This window comes from Populus alba, chromosome 1 (assembly GCF_005239225.2).
Source record: "Populus alba chromosome 1, ASM523922v2, whole genome shotgun sequence".
In the NCBI taxonomy this organism is placed as follows: domain Eukaryota; kingdom Viridiplantae; phylum Streptophyta; class Magnoliopsida; order Malpighiales; family Salicaceae; genus Populus; species Populus alba.
In genome coordinates, this window is record NC_133284.1 from 17,953,814 (window position 1) to 17,979,116 (window position 25,303).

At 31.5% G+C, this 25,303-nt stretch overlaps 3 protein-coding genes across 4 annotated transcripts; 1 reads left to right on the top strand and 2 right to left on the bottom strand.

Moving 5' to 3' along the window:
* Positions 1 to 236: 236 nt before the first annotated feature.
* On the top strand, positions 237 to 4,860 carry LOC118046242 (probable sulfate transporter 3.4). Of its 2 annotated transcripts, XM_035055064.2 has the most exons (13): positions 237 to 601; positions 1,139 to 1,187; positions 1,317 to 1,524; positions 1,823 to 1,994; positions 2,275 to 2,340; positions 2,436 to 2,549; positions 2,662 to 2,778; positions 2,975 to 3,101; positions 3,178 to 3,464; positions 3,546 to 3,736; positions 3,951 to 4,036; positions 4,275 to 4,351; positions 4,450 to 4,860. In XM_035055064.2, exons 1-13 carry the CDS (start codon positions 281 to 283, stop codon positions 4,642 to 4,644), a joined length of 2,010 nt encoding a protein of 669 aa, XP_034910955.2. In that variant the 5' UTR covers positions 237 to 280; the 3' UTR covers positions 4,645 to 4,860. The 2 variants fall into 2 exon arrangements, with proteins under 2 accessions (XP_034910955.2, XP_034910957.1); XM_035055066.2 differs by lacking the exon at positions 1,139 to 1,187 and having other exon boundaries at positions 499 to 601.
* A 2,613-nt stretch (positions 4,861 to 7,473) lies between these two features.
* Positions 7,474 to 8,486, bottom strand: LOC140955466 (uncharacterized). Its single transcript, XM_073408452.1, has 2 exons — positions 8,141 to 8,486; positions 7,474 to 8,038 (listed from the first exon to the last, which is right to left on the bottom strand). Exons 1-2 carry the CDS (start codon positions 8,471 to 8,473, stop codon positions 7,517 to 7,519), a joined length of 855 nt encoding a protein of 284 aa, XP_073264553.1. The 5' UTR covers positions 8,474 to 8,486; the 3' UTR covers positions 7,474 to 7,516.
* A 14,173-nt stretch (positions 8,487 to 22,659) lies between these two features.
* On the bottom strand, positions 22,660 to 25,032 carry LOC118046244 (uncharacterized). The gene is made up of 3 exons (XM_035055067.2): positions 24,491 to 25,032; positions 24,145 to 24,371; positions 22,660 to 23,120 (listed from the first exon to the last, which is right to left on the bottom strand). The coding sequence occupies exons 1-3, from the start codon at positions 24,712 to 24,714 to the stop codon at positions 23,113 to 23,115; spliced, it is 459 nt and encodes a 152-aa protein (XP_034910958.1). The 5' UTR covers positions 24,715 to 25,032; the 3' UTR covers positions 22,660 to 23,112.
* Between the last annotated feature and the right edge of the window lie 271 nt (positions 25,033 to 25,303).

Consider the following 25,303-nt stretch of genomic DNA (forward strand, 5'->3'; position numbering starts at 1 on the left):
ATTTCAGTACAAATTAATTTTAAAAAATTTAAAATTTTTTTAAATACTTTTAAGATACAAAATCAAATAATCTTTTGTTCCCAAAGCAGACGACCAAGCCCCCTGCCACTGTATATATTGTTTCTGACTAAAATACCCCTATCCAGCAAGTACTGCTCAATAACTACCACCCTCCTGACACATGCCCCCCCTCGTCCACTCCATCTCTCTCTATAAATTCTAAGCCATGCTAATGTGGTTCTTCAACAAATTGGTAACCTTTAGCCTTGGCAAAAAAAAAATGGGTGTCAACTCTAACAGAGTAGAAGATTTCTCTAGCCATAGAATCAACACTGAGTCAGTAATGCCAGGCATAGAGATACACACTGTTTGCTTATCACCCAAAAAAACCACGCTCCAAAAACTCAAGCAAAGGCTTTCTGAGATCTTCTTCCCTGATGATCCTCTCTACAGATTCAAGAACCAAACTTGGCGCAAGAAACTGCTTCTGGGTCTTCAATTTTTGTTTCCCATATTTCAATGGGCACCCGAGTATAGATTAAAACTCTTGAGGTCTGATATCATCTCCGGTCTAACCATCGCTAGCCTTGCAATCCCACAGGTTAGAATCAGCTTACACCTACAAATGCATTAAGACTTTCAGACATCGTTTTGCACCCCCATGTTTTTTTTTTGTTATGTAAATGTAATTATGATACTGATTAGTTTTTGTTACCCAAGAAAAGCGAAGTCTGTATATACATATATGGAAATAGAACATGCATGTATGTATATACGGACATTATCTATGCATGTGCTGCGTTGATGATGTTTGTCATCATCTGATTTTTGAGCCTTAATGGACAAAGCACTCTGAGTTGGGGGTTAGCGCATATATTCCATTTCTTTTTGGATCATTAGAGGGGCCAGGCCTTTTTCTTAATTAATTTAGTGGGAAAGTGGCAGTGTAAAATGCGGTTATCTTTAATTATCAGTGATCAACTTGTTAATCAAAAAGAAATTATTTTTATTAATAGAATCAAGGTTTTCCTTTTCTTTTTCTTGTCTTACTTTGAAGATGGGTTTTGTTCAACATTTCATGTGAATTTAATACTCAATAATATTTTAGGTCTTCTGACAGATAATTTTTACACCGCAGGGAATCAGTTATGCAAAACTCGCAAATTTGCCACCTATAGTGGGACTATGTTAGTATCAATACCATGGCAACTCTGTATTCAGATGGGAATTCATTTATGAACAGATACAAGAGTGATTTTTAACCTTTTCAATTCACGGTCAAATTGATTAATAATAATAATTTTGGTTTGGTGCAGATTCAAGCTTTGTGCCCCCTTTGATATACGCTATCCTTGGGAGTTCTAGCCATCTTGGTGTTGGTCCAGTCTCTATAGCATCATTAATCATGGGATCCATGCTAAGTGAAACAGTTTCTCCTAGGGATGAGCCTATTCGTTATCTGAAATTAGCCTTCACTGCAACCTTCTTTGCTGGTTTATTTCAGGCTTCTCTAGGCCTTCTAAGGTATAAATAAATTAGTTGGTATTGAACTGGGAAGTTCCCTTGATTGCGAAATGGATTGAAGTGGTTCTGTTTGTGATTTGTGACAAAAGCACAAGTCAATTTTAATCTCTTCATGTTTATCACAAGCTTTCTGAAAGCAAAATTCAATAATTCTAGAAAAAAAATGGTTGCTTTCAATAGGAAAAATCAACATGGAGAAACTTGTAGCAACTTCTTTTATTTACAATTCGAGCATACTATGTTTTGTCTTTTTTTTCCCCCTCTTGAATATTAACTGCTTTTGTTTTGATGGCTACAGGTTAGGCTTTGTAATTGATTTTCTCTCAAAGGCAACTCTTGTTGGATTTATGTCTGGTGCAGCTGTGATAGTATCTCTGCAGCAGTTAAAAGGATTGCTTGGAATTTCTCACTTCACTAGCAAGATGCAATTTATTCCTGTAATGTCCTCGGTTTTCAAACACAGAGACGAGGCAAGTGGCATAATTAAGTGCAAGGAAGCTTTTATTCGAATACAAAAAAATAATAATAATAAAATGACAAGAAACATCTTCAGGAATCTGCTAACTTTCAACCATTTTTTTAATAACTCAACAATCATAGTGATTGGGAAAAGGTGCCAAATTGTTTTCCAAAATATTTTTATTTAAAAGATTGTTTTAATTCTTATTAAATTAACATCATTCTACTTGCCATGCGCTATTTATCACCACAAGGATTTCATAAGGTGACATGATTACAATTAATTTACAGTGGTCCTGGCAAACAATTGTTATGGGCTTCAGCTTCCTGGTGTTTATGTTGACGACAAGGCATATTGTATGTATCTTTTTTTAGCTTATGAAGATAGTATAATGATTTCTTACATTGCAATGTATAGTTCTTAAAAGTTGGATATTGATGGATTGACGCAGAGCATGAAAAGAGCAAAGCTATTTTGGGTGTCAGCAGCAGCACCATTAACATCAGTGATTCTCTCAACCCTTTTAGTGTTCTGCCTCAGATCGAAGACTCACAATATCTCATTTGTAAGATTTGGCATATTAAGCTTGCAACTTTAGATGTAAAACACAAACAGTTAGTCCTATACAAGTCCTTAAGGGTAGCTTCTCTAAATTTGAATTTTTTATCCCTCAACAGATTGGCCATTTGCCAAAGGGTTTGAATCCACCTTCAGCTAACATGCTGTATTTTAGTGGTCCTGATCTGGAACTGGCTATCAAAACTGGCATTGTAACTGGAATTCTGGCTCTCACTGTAAGTTGGATGAAAGTTAAAACTATGGGGTTCTTGCCTTCTTTAAAGTAACACTATATCAGGAAAGGAAAAAAAAAATACTAGTTCTATATATTTTCCTGCCTACTATTTGATTATTGCAGTATCATATTTCTGAAAAATCATGGTAATGTCTTCCACTGCTAAATATTCTACTCTTTCTTCTTTTCTTTTTCAGGAAGGAATTTCTGTGGGAAGGACATTCGCAGCTTTGAAAAATTACCAGGTGGATGGTAACAAAGAAATGATGGCTATTGGTTTCATGAACATGGCCGGCTCTTGCTCTTCATGTTTTGTTACTACAGGTGAATTTTTGACCTTTTCTTGGTGGCTTTGTGATAGTGAAATTTTCTGAACTGGAATTTTCTGTTACTTTTGCAGGATCATTTTCGCGGTCAGCAGTAAACTATAACGCTGGAGCACAGACAGCTGTTTCAAACATCGTAATGGCTACAGCTGTGCTAGTGACTCTATTGTTTCTCATGCCACTGTTTTATTACACCCCCAATGTTATATTGGGAGCCATCATCATATCAGCAGTAATTGGTCTAATAGATTACCAGGCTGCGTATTGTCTGTGGAAAGTAGACAAACTTGACTTCTTGGCTTGTTTGTGCTCCTTCTTCGGTGTTCTTTTCATTTCAGTGCCTTTGGGTCTTGGAATCGCTGTAAGCCTTCAATCTCTCACGTTTATATGAATGTTTAATATTTTGTTTCGATGCCTGACTCCTTAATTTGTTGGAATTCAGGTTGGAGTTTCAGTATTCAAAATTCTCCTGCATGTCACCCGTCCAAACTCCTTAATTATGGGGAACATAAAAGGAACTCAGATATACCATAGCCTCAGCAGATATAAGGAAGCTTCAAGGGTTCCTTCATTTCTCATTCTTGCTATTGAGTCACCCATCTACTTCGCAAATTCCACTTACCTCCAAGAGAGGTTGGTACCTTCATTCTTTTATATATTACAAAAGTACATATGGTATTTCAGAAGTTCCTGCCATCCCAAGATCATTATTGATATGGAATGTGAACCATATCTCAAAGTTTTATCAAGATTAGATTGTAAGTTTCACGTTGCTGGTTTATCATTGACACCAAGTTTCCCCGAGAATACTTTAGGATTTTCTGATGGAAGGAATTTCTTTTTGCAGGGTATTAAGGTGGATTCGTGAGGAAGATGAGTGGATAAAAGCAAATGACGGGAGTCCATTAAAATGCATAATTTTGGACATGACAGGTGGGTTCCATTTGCCCCATGACTCTTTGGTCATTTCCGCGAATCAATCTTAGTTCTGGAACACTATTAGTATGATCGTCTCTCTTTTGGTGAAACAAGAATTTTGTTACGAAAACCTGAAGCTACAACATGACAATATGATCATTAGAAATGTAGAAGCAGCGAACTCAAGCTCAAGGAAAATATAGTTGGTATCACCCTTTATCCTATGACTTGTAAATCTTTTTATCTTTTTCAGCGGTGACGGCCATAGACACAAGTGGTATTGACTTGCTATGTGAACTAAGGAAGATGCTGGAGAAAAGATCCCTCAAGGCAAGACTGTCTCCAAATCAGTCTCACTTAGCTGTGTGTCGGCCATTTTAAAACCAAATTATTCTTCCATTGATTCAGTTTGTACTTTTCTCATGTAGCTTGTGCTGACAAATCCCGTCGGAAGTGTGATGGAAAAGTTACATCAGTCTAAAATGCTGGACTCGTTTGGCTTGAATGGAATATACCTTGCAGTTGGTGAAGCTGTGGCTGATATTTCTGCGTTGTGGAAATCTCAACCTGATTTTCCGGAGGACTGCAATGAGACGGGGCAGTGCAGAGAAACGAAGAGATGACTTCACATTCGGAGTTAAAGCCCATTAAGCGAAGGACTTTTCCTCTGTTTTCTTTTTTCTTTTCCCTTTTGAAGGGAGTGTATGGCCATGCAAATTTTGCTTCCTTTTAATTAAAATAGGTGAAAGACATGTGCTGACCATTACAAGTTGGTCTTTTTATATTTAAAAAAATATAATGAAATGATTATATTATCTTGAAAATATATTTTGTTTAAATGGTGCATTGGGTTTTTTTTTTCCTTTTTCATTTTGATTTTGTCATTATATTCAAGTTGATTAATGAATAATTTTTATATTTTAATAAATATAATATATAATAAAAAAAATTAAATTAATTGGTGCGTGCAAAGCACATGCAATTAAAGGAGGGACGTCAACAGGGTGTGCGGTATCATTTAGCAGCTAAATTTTTTTTCACCATGTTGTTGAAATGGTTGCATCATCTTTTTTCATGTTAGGGGGTGCATAGCATCAATGGTGAGATACAATGTTGGCAAAAAAACGAGTTGATTTTTAAAATCTTATGATTTTTACTAGTCAATATGTATTTAACGTGTCAAATTAAATTAAAACTCCAAAACTAGTAAAATTAGTCAAACTCGGTCCAACTTGGTAAAATCAGACTGATTTTCCGACTTTGAAAAAAATATAAAAATTATATGTGCTGGTAATCTGTATCTTAACATTTTCATTGTTTTAAATTTATATCTTGCAAAACTTGTGCAATCTGATAATCAAGGGCTTGATTTTGATTATAATTATTATAATTTTTTTAACGATATAAGTTATTTGTAGATTTCATTTCCGTAAAATTAAAATACTTATTTATTCTTCACAATTTCTTATGTAAACTATTAACATATCAATTGGCATATTACTTTGTTTTAGCTGGCAAATATATATAATAAAAGTTGTAATTTGGCATGCTTGACCCTTGGAATAATTAATATTAAATTGTCTATCAAAAATTTGAAGGGACTCGTTTCTTGTAAATGGCTAAGTAAGTGAGTCGATTTGTCCAAGAAGTAGAAGAATCAATGTGAATAAAATAAAGGTGTTTGGATTTTTCTATTGTTTATTTTATTTTTAGTTTAATTGTGTTATATTGTTAATTACTACTTGACTGACATTGTTAATATATAATTAGTTAAAAAAATTTTATTTATAATTTTACGATTCGAGTTTATATTGCATATTACGTGTCATGTCAAAAAAAGTTCACTAATAATATTTTCTTTTCCTTCATCTTTTTCTCCTCGAAATTTGTGTTGAATATTCAACATTTAAGAGAAGTACTCTATCTTTGATCTTTATTATTTTTATTTCTAATTTTGTTTCTTGACTCTTTTGTAAAATGTTGATTTGTTTTCAATTTTATCATTTAATATCAATTTATGATATGTTATTTTTTTTCAATTTGATCCTCATTCTTTTGATTTTTTTGTCCTTCAATAAAAAATTGTTAGCTATCCTCTAATTTATTTTTTATTTCAATTTTGATTTTTATTTTTTGATTTGCTATTTTTTTTTGTTATGAATCCTTTTGTATAATTGAATTTTATTTTTTTAATATTTAATTAGTTAAAAATTAAACATTGTGATTATTTTAGATAAGTGCTTTCAGTCTAAAAATTCAAATTATGAATTTGAAAAGTTATCCTATCTCTAGCATATCTAAATAGCAGTTTACTAATCCTAGCCGCCATGTTAGTTTTGTTTCTTCAATGATCTCCAAGTTGCAGATTTTCTTGAATAAACGTGTCCACAAAACGCCAGAAATTGAGTTAGCTGCTCAAGTTCAGTGAATTGATCAAAGAAAAGAAGTAAAGTTCGGTGCAATTGGTGATGATGGAAATCGATTAATAAGCAGACAAAATGAGCTTCGTGTAAAGAATGGAGAATTTAAATATTACCTGCAACCTGACGCTGAAGAACAAAAATCTCTTGCAGTTAGTCCTTCAAATCTTAGTGTTAATCACTTCACTCTTTCTTACAGCAAAATCTTATGATACCTCGGAAACACCACATTCTTGCAAGCTAAAACCTGCAGCACATGGCACACACCACATTAAGGCTCCGTTTGTTTGCAGGAAAGTGAATTTCTTTTGGAAAGTGAATTCCGGGGAAAGTGAATTCCTGGAAAGTGAATTCCGAGAAAGTATTTTCCGATGTTTGGTAATGTTATGGAAAATGAACTGGAAAACACTTTCCAGTGTTTGTTTGTGTTATGGAAAAATGAACTGGAAAATAATTTATTAATGAATTAATTTTTTTTCAGGTTTATCTAATATATATAAAATATTTAATATAAATATTTAATCACTTACAATAAAAAAAATGAAATCTAAAAAGTATAATGATGAATTTTTTTTAGTATATCCTATATTTATATATAGCTTATTTTATAAAATATAACTATATATATCATATTATATTATAGAGAAATAAGATTGTGAAATTTTTTTTACGTAAAACCTATTAATATATTATTTTTTCAATTTTAAAAGCTTAAAATAAGTTTTTTTTTTCCATATAAAGAAAGCCAAATTAGTTTATGGTAAGAGTTATATATTTAGGTTTTATACATACAAAAAATATTTTTATGGGTTTTTGGATAAATATTTTTTTTGTACGGGTAAAGACAATTATCTCTTTAATATCCCTTTAATATATATCAAATAAACATCAAGATATAAATATAAATATCTAACATCAAACATAGTTATGCATAAATATTAAGTTTCGATGTCATATACATACATATTAGTTCAAATTACAAATATAAACATGCTAGACTGAATTAAACAAGTAAACATACTCGTTAAATAACAAACATAGTCTGAACTCAAATTTTAAACATAGTCAAACCATCTTAGCAAGCAGGCCTGTAGCAGTGTTGGTTCACAAAATTTTGAACCCAAATTTTCCTCAAATTAGCATTTTTTGCCATAAATGCTTTTGCCAACATTTCATTTTGGACCAAATGATCAAATGCATCCCCAAGAGTGATCTCATCAAAGCCTTCAATTTTCATCACTTCCGTATATAGTGCATTAACATCAAGTTGATTTTTGCTGAGGCTTTGAATTGCAAATGCTACATCTCCAATCTGTTTAGACAACTTTTCAATACCATCATCTTCATAGGTGCGATTTCTCTTCCTATGTTGCCTCTTTTGTGTACTAGAGGAAGATGTTTCTTTTCCCTTATAACTTTCTTCATATTCACCTTCATTTTCAATTGAAATTGATTGCTCTTCAGTGTTCTCTTCCAAGTTGACATCAGCATATGATTTCGCATAATTTCCGATTGCCATGTCTTTTCCAACAACAATTGCCATTGCCTCGTACATATCAAGTTTTTTGTTGAGAAACTTGTCATGATTGGGATGTGCCTGTTCATAAAGTTTAGAAAATGCAATTTTTTAGTTCATTGTATAACATTTTAAAAACAAAAGTAAATATAAAAATTACAAAGCGTATAAAATTTATCATACCTTAACTTCTTCATCATATACATCTTTCGAAACTGTAATCATCTTTAAACAATCATCCCAGCCAAAGCCACTTTTATTTTTAAGTTTGGTTATTATTCCCCATTCTTTTTTCACAGTCTTGAGATGATTGTCCACATGCTTAGGCTCGCATTGGACGTTGAACTTTTGACTGATTTCTGTAGCCACCTTAACAAAAGATTCTGCTTTAAAGGTGGAAGAAGGTTTGCTTCCTTTAAGTGCCTCCTCAGCTAATATCTCAAGCAACATGTGAGACATAGGCTTAGACCATGTGAAGTGCTTGCCCTTGCATTTTTCGTTCTGCGTGGAACTCATTTCTACAAAAAAGAAATTATAAATTTATACAAAATAAAATCATACAATATTTAGATTTAATAAATTTCATATAAAAACTACAATTACTAATTAAAAGAGAAATTATTATAAAGTCAAAATCTACTCCAAATACATAACAAAGATAACACAAACTCAAGCAATACATAATAAAAACAAACACATAATTAACACTCAATTAATTATTTCTTTGAGTGTTATAGTCATTCCACATGGTTGATGCAATCATTTCTCTTTTTGTTATCCACTCCCTATTCTCTTCCCTTTCCTCCCGTTGACTTAAGTTGATTGTTCGTCTAATTGGTTCACTATCCGAACATATTTCTTCCATAATAAAGTCATAAGGATCAACCCCCATTATATGATTATGAATAATACAACATGCAAGCACAACATCTACTTGTGTTTCATAGGACCAAAAAGATTTTCCATCAATTGATCTAAAACGACTCTTCAAAATACCAAACCCTCGCTCAATAGCGGTTCTCAATGAAGAGTGTCGAAGATTAAATAACTCCTTTTCATTTTCTGGTGCACGTTTTGTAAACTCATTCAAGTGATATCGAACTCCACGAAAAGGAGAAATGATTCCTTTTCGAATACCGTAACCAGCATCACCAAGATAATATTTCCCTACAAATTTAAAAAAAAATAAAACCTATTACTATCTTTATCTGATAAGACATTTTATATATTTATTGTATATAATAAAATAATTTATTATATACCTTCTGGAATTTTTAGACCACTAGGTCTTGATAATGCATCACCTAGAACCCGTGAATCATGTGCACTTCCTTCCCAACCAGCTAAAACATATATAAACTTCAAATCAAAAGTTATAGCTGCTAAAACATTTTGTGTTGTTCCTTCTTTTCGACCTCGAAACTTTCCTTGAATCTCAACAGGAACATTTGCAGGAACATGGGTACCATCAATTGCTCCCACACAATCCTATATAAACATGAAAAAATGATTTATAAACTTTTCTTGTAGATGTAATTAATTAATGTATAAAAATATTAGTATTGTTCTCATACCTTAAAATAAGGATAGAATCTTCGATTATTCATTATCTCAGCTGGAACTGTATCCTCTGGATCTTTAATAAGGTGCTTGTATAGCTTAAGAATTGCTTTTAAAACAATTCTAAAGTAACGATGGATAGTTTCAACAGACCTATAATATATACCACTAATAACCCGAAATCTTTGGTTTTGGCCTATAATTTGTAAGAACACAATTACTTGCTCCCTAATAGACACATTTTGAGTTGATCGTAATAGATTACGATTTATGAGAACATCACACAATCTATATAAGACAACAGGTTTCATACGAATTTGTTCAATACAATGTCGATCACCTCGATTCAAAATGCTGTCAATATAGAATTCTCGTTGAGCAATTGCATTTATACGTGGTTCTCTTGGTAAATAAATTCTATTTCTTTCTTCTTCAATAATAGCTACCCCTGTAGCTATCACAGTTACAGCTGCTCCCATGCATGCTACATTAATTATCTTACTATCCATAACATGAAAGTGAAGTTTTCTGATAACAAAACCTAAAAATATAGGGAAATAAATATTAAAAAAACATATAAAATACTTACACAATAAATACAATAAATTATGCTCAAAGAAGCTAACAATATACAATTCAGAAGTTCACAACGATCAATAACATCAATCATTTTAATTCTAAAAAATACTGTGATTATCGAATAATTAAATAAACATAAGTTTCGAAAATCACATCGTATGCGGCAACACAACACACAATCAAGTTCATGGCTAGGTTCAATTCTATTCTATTTTGATTTGTTATTTATAATCATGGAGATTGTTGAGTTTAGGCACTAATAGGTAGGTAAAGTTGGTCCATAACATTTGTATGATAAAAAAACTAATCAATCCAATCATTAGTCACAAATTAAGGAGATTTTATTGTTAATATCTATTTGTAGAGGAAAAATACCTATATTTAGAGTTATATTACAGCACAATATAAACAAACTACAACATTGATTTATAAAAAAACCTCAATGTTCTCTCGCCTATCTCTATCTCCCATAAAACTAAACGGTTTCATTCCCCTTCCCCTTCCCATCATTCAGTTTCATTCCCATCATTCGAATTCGGTTTCATTCCCATCATTCAGTTTCATTCCCCCATTCGGTTTCATTCCCCTTCAGTTTCATTCCCCCATTCGGTTTCATTCCCCTTCAGTTTCATTCCCCTTCCCATCATTCGGTTTCTCCTCAGTTAGTTTCATTCCCCTGTCATTCCCATTATCATTCGGTTTCTCCTCTGATTCGGTTTCATTCCCATCTCATTCAGCTTCTCGTTCCCCTAGCAATCAGTTTCTCGTTCCCCTGGCTGGCAATCGGTTTCTCATTCCCTTCCCAATTTGGTTTCTCAAATTCCTCATTCCCCTCTGATTCCCCTCATTCCCACTAATTATTTTCGTTCTCTCTCGCCCACACAGATCATTCTCTCTCGCCCATCACAAATCCTTCTCTCTCGGTCGTCTCTCTTCCCCTGTTCTCTCCCGGTTCTCAATCATAGATCCCCTGTTCTCTAAAGAAGCAGGACACCATCACATATTGAAGGGGCAAGGAGCAGGAGGCTACACCTCAAGGATCTGCTCCTCATCCCTCTCTCACCCGACAGTTTTCTCCTACGGTTTGCGTCTCTCTCTTCGTGCTGGATTCGTCATAGTATAGGGATGGTTGGGTGTTGTTGGGGATTTTTATCCTTTCAATAAGCTGCCGAATGGGCATGAAAAATGTGTGTTTTATGGCTTGATTTTGATGATAAATTGGTTGGGGTTTTCTGCAGATCTTGTAGTATTTGTAACGGGAGGAGATGAAGAAGAAAACTAGAGAAAATTGGGTAAATAGAAGAGCTACTAAAGAAAAGAGAAAAGGAAGGAGATATTAAAGGCAGGAATTGAGGATCCGGGAGAGATAGAAATAAAAAGTTTTTTTCGGGACAGATAAACAATCAACAATTTTTTGCTATTATTCTTGCAGATCTAAAAAAATATGAAGAAGATAAAAACAAACGGAGAATATACAGAAATAATACTGAAATAGGGAATAAATACCTGAAATGGAAGAGTGTGATTCTTCAACGTATGTGGACAGAGATGCAGAGAGGAGAACAAATCTTCTTGCTTTTTTCTGTTTTTGTTTTTGGACAGAGAGGAGAACAACGGAGCCAAAGTTTGGGAAAGTGTTTTCCTTTTGACAAGAAAAGGAAAACACTTTCCTGTGAGGAAAGTTAAATTTTTAGTTGACGGGAATTGCTTTTCCGTTGACTTATTTTCTGCATTGTCCCCAAACACGGGAAAGTGAGGAAAATGAATTCCTGGAATTCATTTTCCTTGAAACAAACAAAGCATAAGAACCATTTTAATCAAGTACAAACAATGACCTTTTTTTTTCTTTATTCATCAACAGTACATAATTTTTTATATAAATAATTAGCTTTGTGATTTTTTTTTTAATTTCTTTTCAATCGGATAATCTCGATCATATGATCTAGATTATAAGTTTGGTAAGTTAACTCGGGTTAGTTTGATTAAATTTTAAACATTCATGTTGACCATTCATTTTGTTAGTAGCAAAAGTGCTACTCTTTGCCAAAAAAAAAAAAAGATATTTTTTTGTTGTTGCTCCACATCTAGGGTCTCTTTTTTTAAGAGTTTTTTTTTTATATAATTTTGTCATTCAAAATATGTTTCTTATTAAAATTATTTTTCATCATTTTTATCATTATTATTATCACTTTGTTTTATTTGGTTCACTTACTATCTTTGCTTATTTTTTTTTTATCATCTAATTAAAATAAAATCAATTTATTTGACCTAATGATATCAATAACCTAAATTGTTGATTTTTCTTCCTTCTTAAAATATGCTTGTGGCACCTAAACTTCACTTTTTATGTGAAAAAAAAAAAAAACAATCCTGTAGAATAGTGTTGGTACACATATCTAGTCAACGTCTATTCAAGCTTCACCATCATTTTGAAAGTAGTGTCACTTTAACATGTGTGAAGAAAGCTTATCATAAATCTTTTAAGTATGACAACTATCACACGTGGTCAAGCAATGTTAGTCACCACCTAGTTATCGAGTGTACTAGGCTTATTAAAATTCAAAGGTAAGGAATTGATTGTAGTTAAGAAATGTATTATCACCCTTATCGTATTTTACCTGAGGTAAGCTGTATTGTGTGGTCTATATATGGTTTAAAAGTTTTAACATGTTTCTAATTGGTAGTTTGTCTATGGCTCAGGATAAAGATTTACTCTTACGAATAAATATGATATTTTAAATTTATTATATGCTCGTATGTCTAGATAAATTTTTATGGAAAGGGTCAATGTAAGTGCCTTAACAGAGCTTTTCTATCTTAGAAGGCATAAGGGTTTTCCATAATTTGTATATTGGGGTGAAAGATACTTGCCCTAAAAATGCATAGATCAAGAATCAAACCTCTACATCCATCGAATTGATTAAAATGGATTTCAGGTCAAAACTAAAATTCTAGGATTAAAACCCCTAAAAACTTGTTAATGATGCAAATAAATCATAAATTATTGACTAATTAAGTTGCCTAGATGATTTACTACAAATAAATAGACCAAAACTAGTTTAAATCATGGACCTAAGACAATGTTTCTCCCAAGAACACGAAGAATATTGCCCAACAAAAGCCTAGAATTGAAGAACAAGCTGCCAAACCCAGAAATGGAGTTTTAGGCCTCTAAGAGGGTGTTTGAGAGTGTGGTTGTTGTTGCTTTTAAAATAACTTTTCGTGCCGAAATGTATCAAAATGATTTTTTTTAATTTTTTAAAAATTTATTTTTGGAATCAGCATATCAAAACGAATCAAAACATAAAAAAAAAATTAATTTTTTGCAAAAAAAAAAAAATTAAATTTTTTTAGGAATGTGATTTGCACCGCATTCCCAAACGGACACTAAATCTACTGTTTTTAGTCCTCACAAATCACATTATCAATCCCAAGCATAGCTAAATTAAAAGAAACTAACAAAAGCATCAAATCATCATACACATGCTTTAAGTTCCATTTTCCAAAACTACCAAATTAAAACAATAAGCATGCTTAACCAATTTGAGATTTAAAATTGACACTTTAACACTCTATAGAACTAAAACAAAACTCAGGAGCCTAGAACAATACATTAACAAACAGGAAAAGCATTAAACACCTTGTTGCTATATTTGATAAATTTCAATCAAACTAAATGCAAGCTTAACATACTAGGACACCAATCTTCACATCAATATATTAAAAAAAAAAGAAGCATTGCATTATATAATAAACAAGGGGTTTTGAATCCAGCAAGTTTTATGGACTTCATCTTTAAAGTTTGCAAAAGTTTGCCTTCTAAGTTTGAATTCTTCAATAGTAGTAGATTTCTACCGCTGCTTTTCTTTCATTTTGTCTCTAAACCTAACAAGGCCAAACTTTTGAACCTTTTCTAAGCTCTTGAACTAAGTATTGGATCCTTAAAACCTTAACTAAATTTCTTTCCTCTTTTCCCTTTTTTTTTCCCTCTTCTTTTATAGGCTGATTCAAAGTTTCTAGATGAGTTTGCTAGGGTTCTAACAAACCAAAACTAGGTTGGTTTTATCATATGATAGATGGTTTTGGATTTAGGTGGTTTTGATCAAGCTTGAAGTCCAAAGTAAAGTGTTTCAGCTTTTTGATCTTAAGAGAATTGTTCTCAACCTTTAATAAGAACACTCTAGAAATTTTTAAGTGCGAACACATGAAAAAGTTAGGTGGTTTTATTAAAATAGGTATCTCAATCAAGGTTGACTAGGTTAGCCACTTTTAAGGTTTTGTCGGAGCATTTTTGAAATTATCGTTGTTAAAGACCATCTGAAGTTGGTAGAAGGAGTGCACATATTTTGTTTCGATCCAACCTTGTTTAATTTGAAGGTCTGTAACTCCACATTCACTCATTTGAAGGTGTCAACTCGATTAGTCCATAATTTGAAAATTGAGTTATGGTTGATTAGGGAATTTGGATGTAAACGTTCAATTTCATGGAAATGAGGTTATAGAGGGGATGTTTCTTTTCCATCCACAAAAAACATTGTGTTCCATTTGGTGGTTTAAAACTCCACAACAAGCCTTTGGAAGATGCCAACTTGATCATCACGAATTGCCAAGAAAGAAGATGAATAGAGGCTGAACGATGCATTATCTAGGTTAAATCCCTAGAAATTAGAGTTTTTAATTTGGGATATGGTAGATTTCATTCTACTCCTTGTTCTTATGATTGCTTTTAATTACACATTTAATTGCCTCTCAAACTCTTAATTTCATGCAATTTCACCCCTACCAAACTCAATCATCAAACTTGGAGTTCTGCGTCATTTTCATTTTGGTTCTTAGTTCTTGATTTGTGCATTTAGTTCCTTAATTAACTCTCAAACTTTTAATTTTATTCAATTTGGCTCTTGATTTGGTCCATTTCAGCTTTTGAAGTCTCGTGTCTTTTACGATTTAGTCCTTGGTTTTGAATTTCTTTAATCAAACCGCTTATTTTTTTACAATTAAACCTTTAATTTGACCATTTAAATTTTTCGAAGTCCAATTTTAGTCTCCAAACTTCAATTTCTTCCAATTAAAACCTAAATTGACTTCAAAAAACTATTTTTCCTTTTAATCAAGTCCTTAATAAAATTGATTAAGCCTTTTAAAATCTTCATTAAGTTCTTACTCATCCAAATTGTATTTCTTTACCTCCAAATAAAAATACTTTCATCAAATGGGTCTTTTATCAATCAGAATTAGGTCATCAATTTCATCAATCTTGTACATTGTGGTCCTTTAACTTTTTCACTTGTTATTTTTATCATTCATCTCCAACTTGGGCAATCTTCTAAGTTTTCTTCATGTCTATCCTCTTGTATTTTTAGGTTTTCTTTTTTTTTTCCTCCTTGATTTGTTTATGGGTAAAAAATAAGTAATAACAAATGTCCTCTCTTTACATTGTTTATAAAGATAAATCTCATCAAGGTTTTGCATAATGAGCTTGTAAAAAAAAAGTGTTTGGCCGACTTATTAGGTGATCCACTCATTTAAAAACTTTGCTTTAAAAATTCAAAAATTTGTTTATTTTCATGGGCGATCTGCCCTTTTTAAATTCAAAAAGAACTCCAGCAAGCATCCATACTTCCCTGAAATTGATCTACTTTCACGGACGACCTATCTATTTTGAAATTTAAAAATTGATTTAATTTTATGGGCAACGTGCCCTTTTAAATTCCAAAAAAAACTTTAGCAAGCGTTCATAATTCCCTAAAATTAGTCTATTTTTATAGGCAAATGTCCAATTTGAAATTCAAAAACTAGTCTTTTTTCATAGACAACCTGCTATTTTAATTTTTATAAGAACTTCAATAAGCATCCATGCTTTCTTGAAATTGGTATACTTTCACGGGCGGCCTGTATATTTTGAAATTAAAAAAATATTTATTTTCACAGGAAACTTGCCCTTTTAAATTTCAAAAGAACTTCAGCAAGCATTCACGCTTCCTTGAAAGTGGTCTATTTTTATGAGCGACCTATCTATTTTTAAGTTCAAAATACTAGTTTATTTTCACGAGCCCCCTACCCTTTTAAATTTCATAAGAACTTTAACAAGTGTTCATTCTTCATTGAAATTAATCTATTTTCACGAGTGGCTTGTCCATTTTGAAATTAAAAAACTAGTATATTTTCACAATGATCTACCCTTTTAAATCTTAAAAGAACTTCAACAAGCATCCATGATTCCCTGAAATTGGTATATTTTCATGGGTGACCTATTCATTTTGAAATTAAAAAACTAGTCTATTTTGAAAGGTGACTCACCCTTTTAAAATTATATTTTTTAAAAAACTTTAATTGAAACTTGGTTTCATTATGAAATAAAATTAATTAAAAATATGCTTCTTATAAAAAAAGGGCATGCTTTTTGTTGAGATAAAAAAGAAATTCAAGAATAGAAAAAATTAGTTTGATTAAAAATAAATACATTTTTTTAGTTTAGCTCATTATAGTTTTCACAAATATTTTTTTCTAATTGATATTAATTTTTATTTAATGAATTATTTTGTTGTCAAAATAAAAAAATATTACACGAATCAAAAAAGACAATTTTAATGAAAAAAATGCATTTTCCTCCATAATTTTATTTGTTGTGTTTTCTACAAATATCTATTTTTATTATCATATAAATAAATAAAAAATATATTTAAAAAATCAAAGTTATTAGACCCAGTTAGGCCCATAACTTAGGTCATTGGTTGGGTAGATTAATTCGGGACAAACCAAAACATTATTGTTTCATTATTAAAATGATATCATTTAAAAAAAAAAAGTAAAACAAGGTTTTGATCAAGTCAACCAAGTCACAAATGGATTTATCAAGTCAATTTCTAGCTAGTTTAATTTGAACCCTGACTAAAGCCAAAGACAAGAGATCATTAGGTTGACTTCTCGAACAAGATTATGTTTAACAATATTAATTTAAAAAAACATTGTATAACAATGCACAACCAACTAACTAGTTAAAGTCTGTACAACCAAGCCAAAGTGGATTAATAAATGCCTATAAAAAAGTGTTCCATATGACATCACTACTAATATTTGCTTCCAAATAAAAAAACACCTAATATATAATCAAAGAGGAGTCAACTTGTGTGTGAACCTTAAAAAAATGTTATTTGGTTGAATTTGTTGTTGAAAATAATGGGTTTTCTAAAACATATATATGCATCAGTAACGGTAAATTAAAAAAAAAATTAGAGTCTCAATGATCTCGTTAAATAGATTTAAAATTGTTTAGGGTTTATATAAAGATTAACTGAAGATCAGGTGTTCTTTTGGCTTTAAATATATGCTTCAAGGCTAGATTTTCACAAATCATAAGTCGTCCAAATATTCAACCTCTAACGGTAATCTACATGAACCACTAGTGATAAATCTCCTAAACCCTTTATGAGAAATGGATTGCTATATTTTAGTGTGTTTGCTCTTGTTTTTTATGTGTGTTTTAAGTGTTTTTGTACTATACTTTTCTCACCTTTTTTTTTAGAAAATAAAAAGGCATTGTATTCTATTTACAGGAAAACATAAAAAACCTTATAAATGAAAATATCAATTTGCCCCTTAAATAATATTATATATTATTTTGGCATAATTTTAGAAACTTATTCAATCAAGTCCCCACTTAATTTTTTTATAGGTTTAGAATAGTAATACCACGTATTAATTACATTCCAATCCTTAATTTCTAAAATTTATTTACAATCAAGTCACACTAATTAATCATCCCATTTTAATTTATGATCAATGATACTTATATATATGACCTATTAGGTTTCTTAATAATTTGACTCAAATATAAATCGTAATTATAAATAAAATAAGATTAAATAATTTGAATAATTTAGTGTATTATCAATTTAATAATTAGTTGATTTATATTTAAAGATCAAGTACAATGTTTAGTAACCTGTCATGATTCTCTAAATATTAAAAAATATCATAAGTGGTTTTGACTTAACCTTTTAGTGACTGACACAACCAAAAGATTAATGTTTTCTTCCAAGTGCAGGAGTGTCGAAGTAATAAACAAACCGACAAAAGTGAGGTCGAACCACAAAGAGGTGAATTATATAAAATTATAAATAACAAATGAAAAGGAGTTGAAGAGAACTTTTGAGATGTGATATTAATGTGAGTATTAATCAAAGATAAAAGCAATTGTTAAGGTTAGAGGATCCACTAACAGTATTAGAAATAAGTATAATATAAACTCTTTTTATCAATCAATTGGAAACCACACATAAAAGAGGTTCCAATCGGATGATTTATCCTTAATAATTCATAATAAATTTTTAACATGATCATATTAATTATCTTATTTTAGTAACACTATACTTTTAAATATTGTCAGGAACTCATGATATTAACTTATGTTAACAACAAATCAAGTCCCTTTCATAGCATATGTGTCGATTATACCATACAGTATGCTATGAAAGTGCCAAGTATTTGTTGTACCAAGGGTTGTACAACAAAAATCTAGATTAATCATTTAACAAGCAAGTTATTAAGAATTAGTAAGATGAAAAGATAAGACATGTTAATAACAAATTTTCTTGGATATAAACATTGGAGTCCATGTAGAGTTTATATTATACATATTCTAATACCATTAATGAAACCTTTTCACCTTGACATAATAAACTTAGCTAAACATTGCGAAGAAGAGAAACATAAATAAACTAGATAAGAACATAGTTATGATGAAAATCATAAACAAGATATTAATGAAAGCAAAACTTAAAAATTACAAAAATATAAAGAAAGAATGCAAGAATATGATCTTGATCTGAAAACCAAGATGCCTAAATGCATGGAAAATGCCTTATTTTATAGGCTAAAATTTAAAACTATTGATTTGATGACTAATTGTTGAGTGGGTGGCCACATCTTGACTTTGTGACAATCCTTATCTTCTTGTCTAAACAAAACGTCATTGCTAACATTAGAATTTGAACATATAGTCTTCATTAAAGTTCTGGAAAATTATCTCAGCTTTCTAATAAAATAAGAATCGGGACATTTAGACTTCTAAAACTCGAGATATGGGCTCAACATTGAACAGTGTCTGAGCTGCAGGACAGATTTCGACCTCTCTATTGTTGCTACCATTTGAACTTGAAAATGACACTTTTAAATCTTGGACTTTTCATGAAAGTTTTAGACTTGTGTCTTAGCTTTCCATACATATAAACCAAACCAAAATCCAAGTTCTACAGCTTCAGTTATGATCCAATAACCAAATGGTGTTCCAGTTTGGATTGAACCAGAATATCTTTTCTAAGCTTAGCCCTCTCTTTGTCTTCTTAATTTCAATAGTTAAAGTCATCAATCAATCCTTTTATTTATGTGAGAGGCCTGCATTTAAGATGAACATTTACCATAAATTAAAGGTATCTTATATTATTAGACATGTTATTATACAATATGCTGTAGTTAAAGAGTTATTAATACTTCAAATGCAAAATGATAATATAAAACCTTGATACAAATGTACTTTTAAATACTAATTAGTGACTAGTTTTTCAATATAATTATTATCTCTTCATCAAGAATATTCTGATTAAGACATTATAGTATGGAGTATATCTGTTTTGTCAAATCATATTAGCTCTCAACATTATAGTGATTGATACTTTAAATAAAATTTTGAAACTCTTTTCAAAACTCATTTTACCTTGACCAAGGATTTCACAATCAATACTATTTAAGAATATATATAACTTCTTTTTTAATTCACCTAGGGTGAAGAATCCCTCTTGATTACTTAAATATCTTCATATAACTTATGTTATACCTAATATTTGCTTATTTGTTACCCTTGATTAGGACAATGTATAGCAGGATCAAAACATAACACTCCCTATATAAGATAACTTAGTGATCTCAAATCTAAGGATCACTTACACAAACATCATGTGAGTCTTTTTCATAGACACAGGTGATCTCCCCATATGAAATTCTCTTGTGGGTCAGTTCAGTATACATGTTATCTAACAAGCAACTGTATTTTAGTTATACGTATCCCTTATACCTCAGTTTATAAGCACAGTTGTTTCCTCTCATAAATGAAGGAACAAAATATGCACCGGTCTCAATAATTCTAATTAATATTTAATCTTAATAGAACGTTGAACAGGATCACTTAAGAATAATGCTTTGATGCAATCGAAATCTCATAATTATAACAACTTTATAATTTCATTTATAAAATATTGTTATCTTATGAACTTTATCCTTACTTTAGATTAATTAATTAAATATTAGATTCATTAATCTAATATAAATAAATGTTAAAGATAAATAAATATTTTATTAATGATAAATATATTTAAAATGAATAAAATCAATGTTATGGGTAACCAACTGGTTGCTTACAAGACATATTCAGTAACATAAAAAAGATACATTCTAGCGAACGACATCATCTTAAGAGATTTTAGATATTAATGGATATATTAAAAAAAAAAAGGGTTTCTACCTTTTGGTAGAAAAAAAAAATGCATCTTAGAAAAGAAATATCTAAAGATTTGAGGTACAAGCCAAAAAAAAAAAAAATCTTATATGAACATGTTTCGTAACAATTATAAAAAATATTTAAACTATTTTCTATTCATATCTTTTAGATTTAGATTAACTTGAAGTAAAAATCAATACTAAATTAGAGTTTAAATTTGTACTTTTCGAATTTAAGTAGATTGTACTACAGCTTGCTTAAAATGGTTGAGCCAACATATTTATATTTTATGTGTGTCGAGTGACCTGGGCTTAGAGTTAAGGGTAATGCTCTGACTTCACTGCGACTTGGAATCCATTGTCCACATAGGTTGTTTTACCACCCTCCAAGCCCACTCATAGGATTCTCTTAATATTCCTCCCGGCTATACTTTTCTTGGATTTAAGATTAATATAGTGATCGGGAATTCTTGGATTTGGATTTATATAGTAATGTTGTAATTACTTTTTTAAATTTTTTTTATTTAAAAATATATTAAAATAATTTTATTTTTTTAAAAAAATTATTTTAATATTAGCATATTAAAATAATTTGAAAGCACCAAAATAATATTAATTTAAAATAATAAAAAAAACAAAAGTACTTTTAAAATATAAAAACAACCAAGTAATAAAAATAGTATAGAATGGTAGGGTTGCCCTGTTGGAAATTAAACAAGGGAAGGGGATTCCTTCACCGCTCAGTTCTTTCCTATCATGATTTCCAAGTTGGAGCAATTACCGTAACAGAACTAAACAAAAACATCACCGAGTTTCAATTGCAATCTTAATATTTTTGAGACAGCAATGGCAACAAGCGTTTATATTAATATGATTTGGAGTTTTTTTAGCAGGTAAAGAACACTTGAAATGCATATAAAAAAGACCAAGGCATAGACAAATATATCAGCAAAAGCCTCCTTAACTTACCTTTGTACTTTCTTGTTTCTTAACGTGCTCAAACCAGTCATTAGAAAGGGCAGTTTAACCGATCAACAGACAAGTGTTCCAGAAATTATAATGTTCACTGATAACAGTGGAAGAAGAAAAGAGAAAGTAGATTTCTTTGGTACTGTAAGAATCTGAATCCACTTCGCTGAATGCTAATTTGCAAACAAACTCCTAAGTAAAGCACACTCGTAAAGCACTTCCGAGGAGAGAGAACTGTGTTTTAAGCTAAACAAACAACATTTTAGTACTGTACAGAATGAAGAAAAAGAACTTAATGCTGCACTGAAGGATAAAACGATATCAGATTGAACCGCTCGTGACACAAAGACAGAATACAGCAATAACGACTCAAGCTCCACCATTCTGTTGGAATGGCAGCATAACATGGTGAGAAGAAAAAACAACTTAACCAATATTGGGGGACTTTGTCAGCTATGTGATAATGTACTTCTGAAGACATGGCTTTATGTAGAGCTTAATGGCAAGATAACATTCCATAATCGTATCAAGCACCTGAATGTTTATGACTTTGGTTGTTTGAGCAAAGGAAAACAAAAGATCAGAGACGGGAAGAGTAATACGCTACTTGTTTGGAACTGCACCCTTTCTCTGCTATGCTAAATCAATCTGCTATAAAGTGAGCTTCAAGCTTGCTCGCTTGACAAAATAACCAAGAGTGTTGAGAAAATGTTATGGAGGTGTGCATCAAATGCACTTCCCCATGAACCTGAACCCATTAGTAAGGGAAATGGTGCATGCCATGAATACAACAGCATGTATGCAGACACAGGGGGAACAGAGTATAAGGTTCCCAGACCTCAAACAGCAATGCAACCTAGGAAACCAAGGCCGATGTTGCAAGATGGTCACCTAGAAACCAAAGCCAGCATGTCATTCAGGCTGAAAACAAACCTGTTGTAGCTAGCTTCCTTGAAAACAGGACCTATTGTACAGAATTACATCTCCGAGTGCTTAAACACCAAGGGGACAGGAAACTAAGTCTGATTGATGAACTATGGCAGCGTGATCATAGAAAAGAGAAGGTAAAAAGAAAAAATGTAAAGACACAGTGATTCCAGTGCAATGATATTGGCTTGCTGGGCCTGTAAAGATGTCTCATGATACAACAAATTTCTTTTAGTTCATGGACATGCATGGAAACTTAACCATTTGTCATATCAAAATACAACGCTATACCAGAAAGCAATACTAGAAGAAAACAAGCATCAACTTTTCCAAGAACCATCTAAAACTGTAAATTAAGAGTTTCCTGATACAATGCGTACCCACTCTCATGTGATCCGTCTACATGTCATTTGAGAACCATCTTCAAATTTCTTCAGTCATTCTCCATCATCACCACCAGCACAGAATTTAACTGATTATATATACCTTACTATCACTATCACAGTCTAGATTGATATCCCTCAAACGTCATACAGGTTACAGAAGCTCTTTGAAAGCTGTGAACAAGCACCATTGTGGTCCCAGAAAAAAAAAAAACTTTTCTTCCTGTTGACTTCTCTTGTTGGTCAAACATCTGCAGGCAAATAGTCTGAGATTATTATTTCTGAAAGACCAAAAATTAGAAACCAAAAGGACAGAATGAAAAGAAAGCAGCCGCATTAGACATGCATGCTGATAGGATAGCAAGGCAAACTGTGAAAAAGAAGGATGAGGTCAGTTAGGAGGGTTATTAATTCTCTGATAATGGTGAAAAGGAATTGGTATAAAAGATGATACTGCAAGAGACAAACCAGTATCCATATTGGCTAAGATGGCTCACTTGTACTGCCTTAACACACATTTGGAGTAAAACAAGAAATAAAATTCCCACCAATCAGTATTAATCGATTCAGAATCAAAACCAAGCACATTAACCAGTTGATATCAGAACTTGTTAAAATTTTAGGTTGAAACTAGTTTCAGGATGGTATCACTTCATAATGCATAACTTTGTAGCCATATGAATGGTAAGAATGAGCTAGGCTATCACCTTAAACAATAAATATATCACAGAGACAATAAAAACCAAAAAGTTGTGGAAAGAGATTGAATTAATAGTTAAAAACTAAAACAAATGTATTGCTTGATCAACATGCAGTTTATCCTTACGTTCAATCTTTAAACTAAATCATTTCCCACTACATTCCTTACAGTCGAAACTGCTCTAAGAGCACGGGGAAAGACCTAAAAACAAACTAAATAAGCAGTTGGCGCAACATGCATGTAGATGTAGAACAAGCTTTCAAACGTATCAGTATACATTCATTGAACAGAAAATTAAACATTTGCCACTGAAAGCCTGTTTATTTGTGCACTTAAGCCAAATCTAATCCGCATTTCACAACCAAATTACTGTTAACACCAGCAGAATTGCTAAATAAATGAGCATAAACAAGTTCATTGAGCACTTCGGTCCGAGTAACTCAAAACTGTACTTTATTTACTCCCCAAAGGCACAAACCACTCTATGAAAACTAGAAAAAGAAATGAAGCACAACGCATTTCACAGATAAGGTTCTTTTTAAGAAGTTTATTTAACATGTGCAGAGATTTCTTACTGGATCGATATCGCGAAGTGGGAATCTCCCGGAGTTCACGCTTCCTACACAAACGTTTACCAAGACAGAACATCACAGCAAACCCAGTACCATTAACGACCCACCATGTTATCGAGGAAGGCCAGCCTCCATATATGATGCATATAAACAAATGGATGATAAAGAGGGTGGCTGAAAAATCTAAGCACTTCTTTGACCTCTCAATCAAATACAGCATATACCCAGCTCTACATAAAAACAAAAATATACACACAAAAAAAGAGGCAAAACAACAACAATTAAGAGGCAAAACAAAACCCAATTAAGAAAAAAAATAAAAAACTAAGTATAACATAAATTGAATTACCCAGCAAAGGAGGAAAGGAGAAGGGAGGCAATGACACAGCTACCGGTGACAGTAGAGGTAGTGATAGTGGCGAAATCAAAGAAATAAACGAGAGTCAAGCGAGAGACGCGAGTGCCAACAAGAAAAGATAAAAAGAAACCAAGAGTGAGGTAGTAAAGGCACTGAAGGCATACGATTTGGGCTGCTATTAGCCATGGATCCCATACCTCTGCGCCATAGAACATGACGACTCTTTTTCTAACCAAAAATCAAACAACCCTATTTATATATAATTATATTTTCCAGATTTATAACATTAAAGAAACGGTTGGTTGATTTGGCGAGTAGAAAGATCAGATCCGATTGAGCAATTGAAATTCTGTTTAAGAGATTTGAAACCCTAAATTTTTTTTATTTTTAAATAGACGAGGAGGGAAAAGAAGGGCCGTTCAAGATAAAATTCAAGAAGAACAATCCTTCTGCTTCTTCAATTTTTGTTCGATTTTAAGAAAAAGACTTGAGAGGCTCTCTCTCTCTTCCTGTTACTGTTTTTCACTTTTTATTTTATTAGAAAAACGAGGGAGAGTGCTTGTTTGTTTTTTATTTTCTTGTTTAATTCGTTATTTAAAATGTGTTTTAAAATATATTTTACTGGTAAAATTATTAAATCGCTACTTTTAGATTTCTTTTGAAGTTTTAATATATTAATATTAATTTTTTAAAAAGAAAAACCTGCAACTTGTACCATTTTATCAAATATATAAAAGGAGATTTTCCAAAGTATTTTTTACATAAAAATATATTAAAATAATTTATTTTATTTTTTAAAATTTA

Excerpts from the sequence above, each read along its gene's own strand:
- LOC118046244 (XM_035055067.2), bottom strand. The coding sequence starts at position 24,714 with ATGTTCTATGGCGCAGAGGTATGGGATCCATGGCTAATAGCAGCCCAA. Across the intron at positions 24,372-24,490 it reads CTCCTTTCCTCCTTTGCTGG|AGCTGGGTATATGCTGTATT; the intron begins GTAATTCAATTT and ends GTTTTTATGTAG.
- LOC118046242 (XM_035055064.2), top strand. The coding sequence starts at position 281 with ATGGGTGTCAACTCTAACAGAGTAGAAGATTTCTCTAGCCATAGAATC. Across the intron at positions 602-1,138 it reads CTAGCCTTGCAATCCCACAG|GGAATCAGTTATGCAAAACT; the intron begins GTTAGAATCAGC and ends TTTACACCGCAG. Across the intron at positions 3,102-3,177 it reads TTCATGTTTTGTTACTACAG|GATCATTTTCGCGGTCAGCA; the intron begins GTGAATTTTTGA and ends TTACTTTTGCAG.
- LOC140955466 (XM_073408452.1), bottom strand. The coding sequence starts at position 8,473 with ATGAGTTCCACGCAGAACGAAAAATGCAAGGGCAAGCACTTCACATGG. Across the intron at positions 8,039-8,140 it reads TATATGATGAAGAAGTTAAG|GCACATCCCAATCATGACAA; the intron begins GTATGATAAATT and ends CTTTATGAACAG.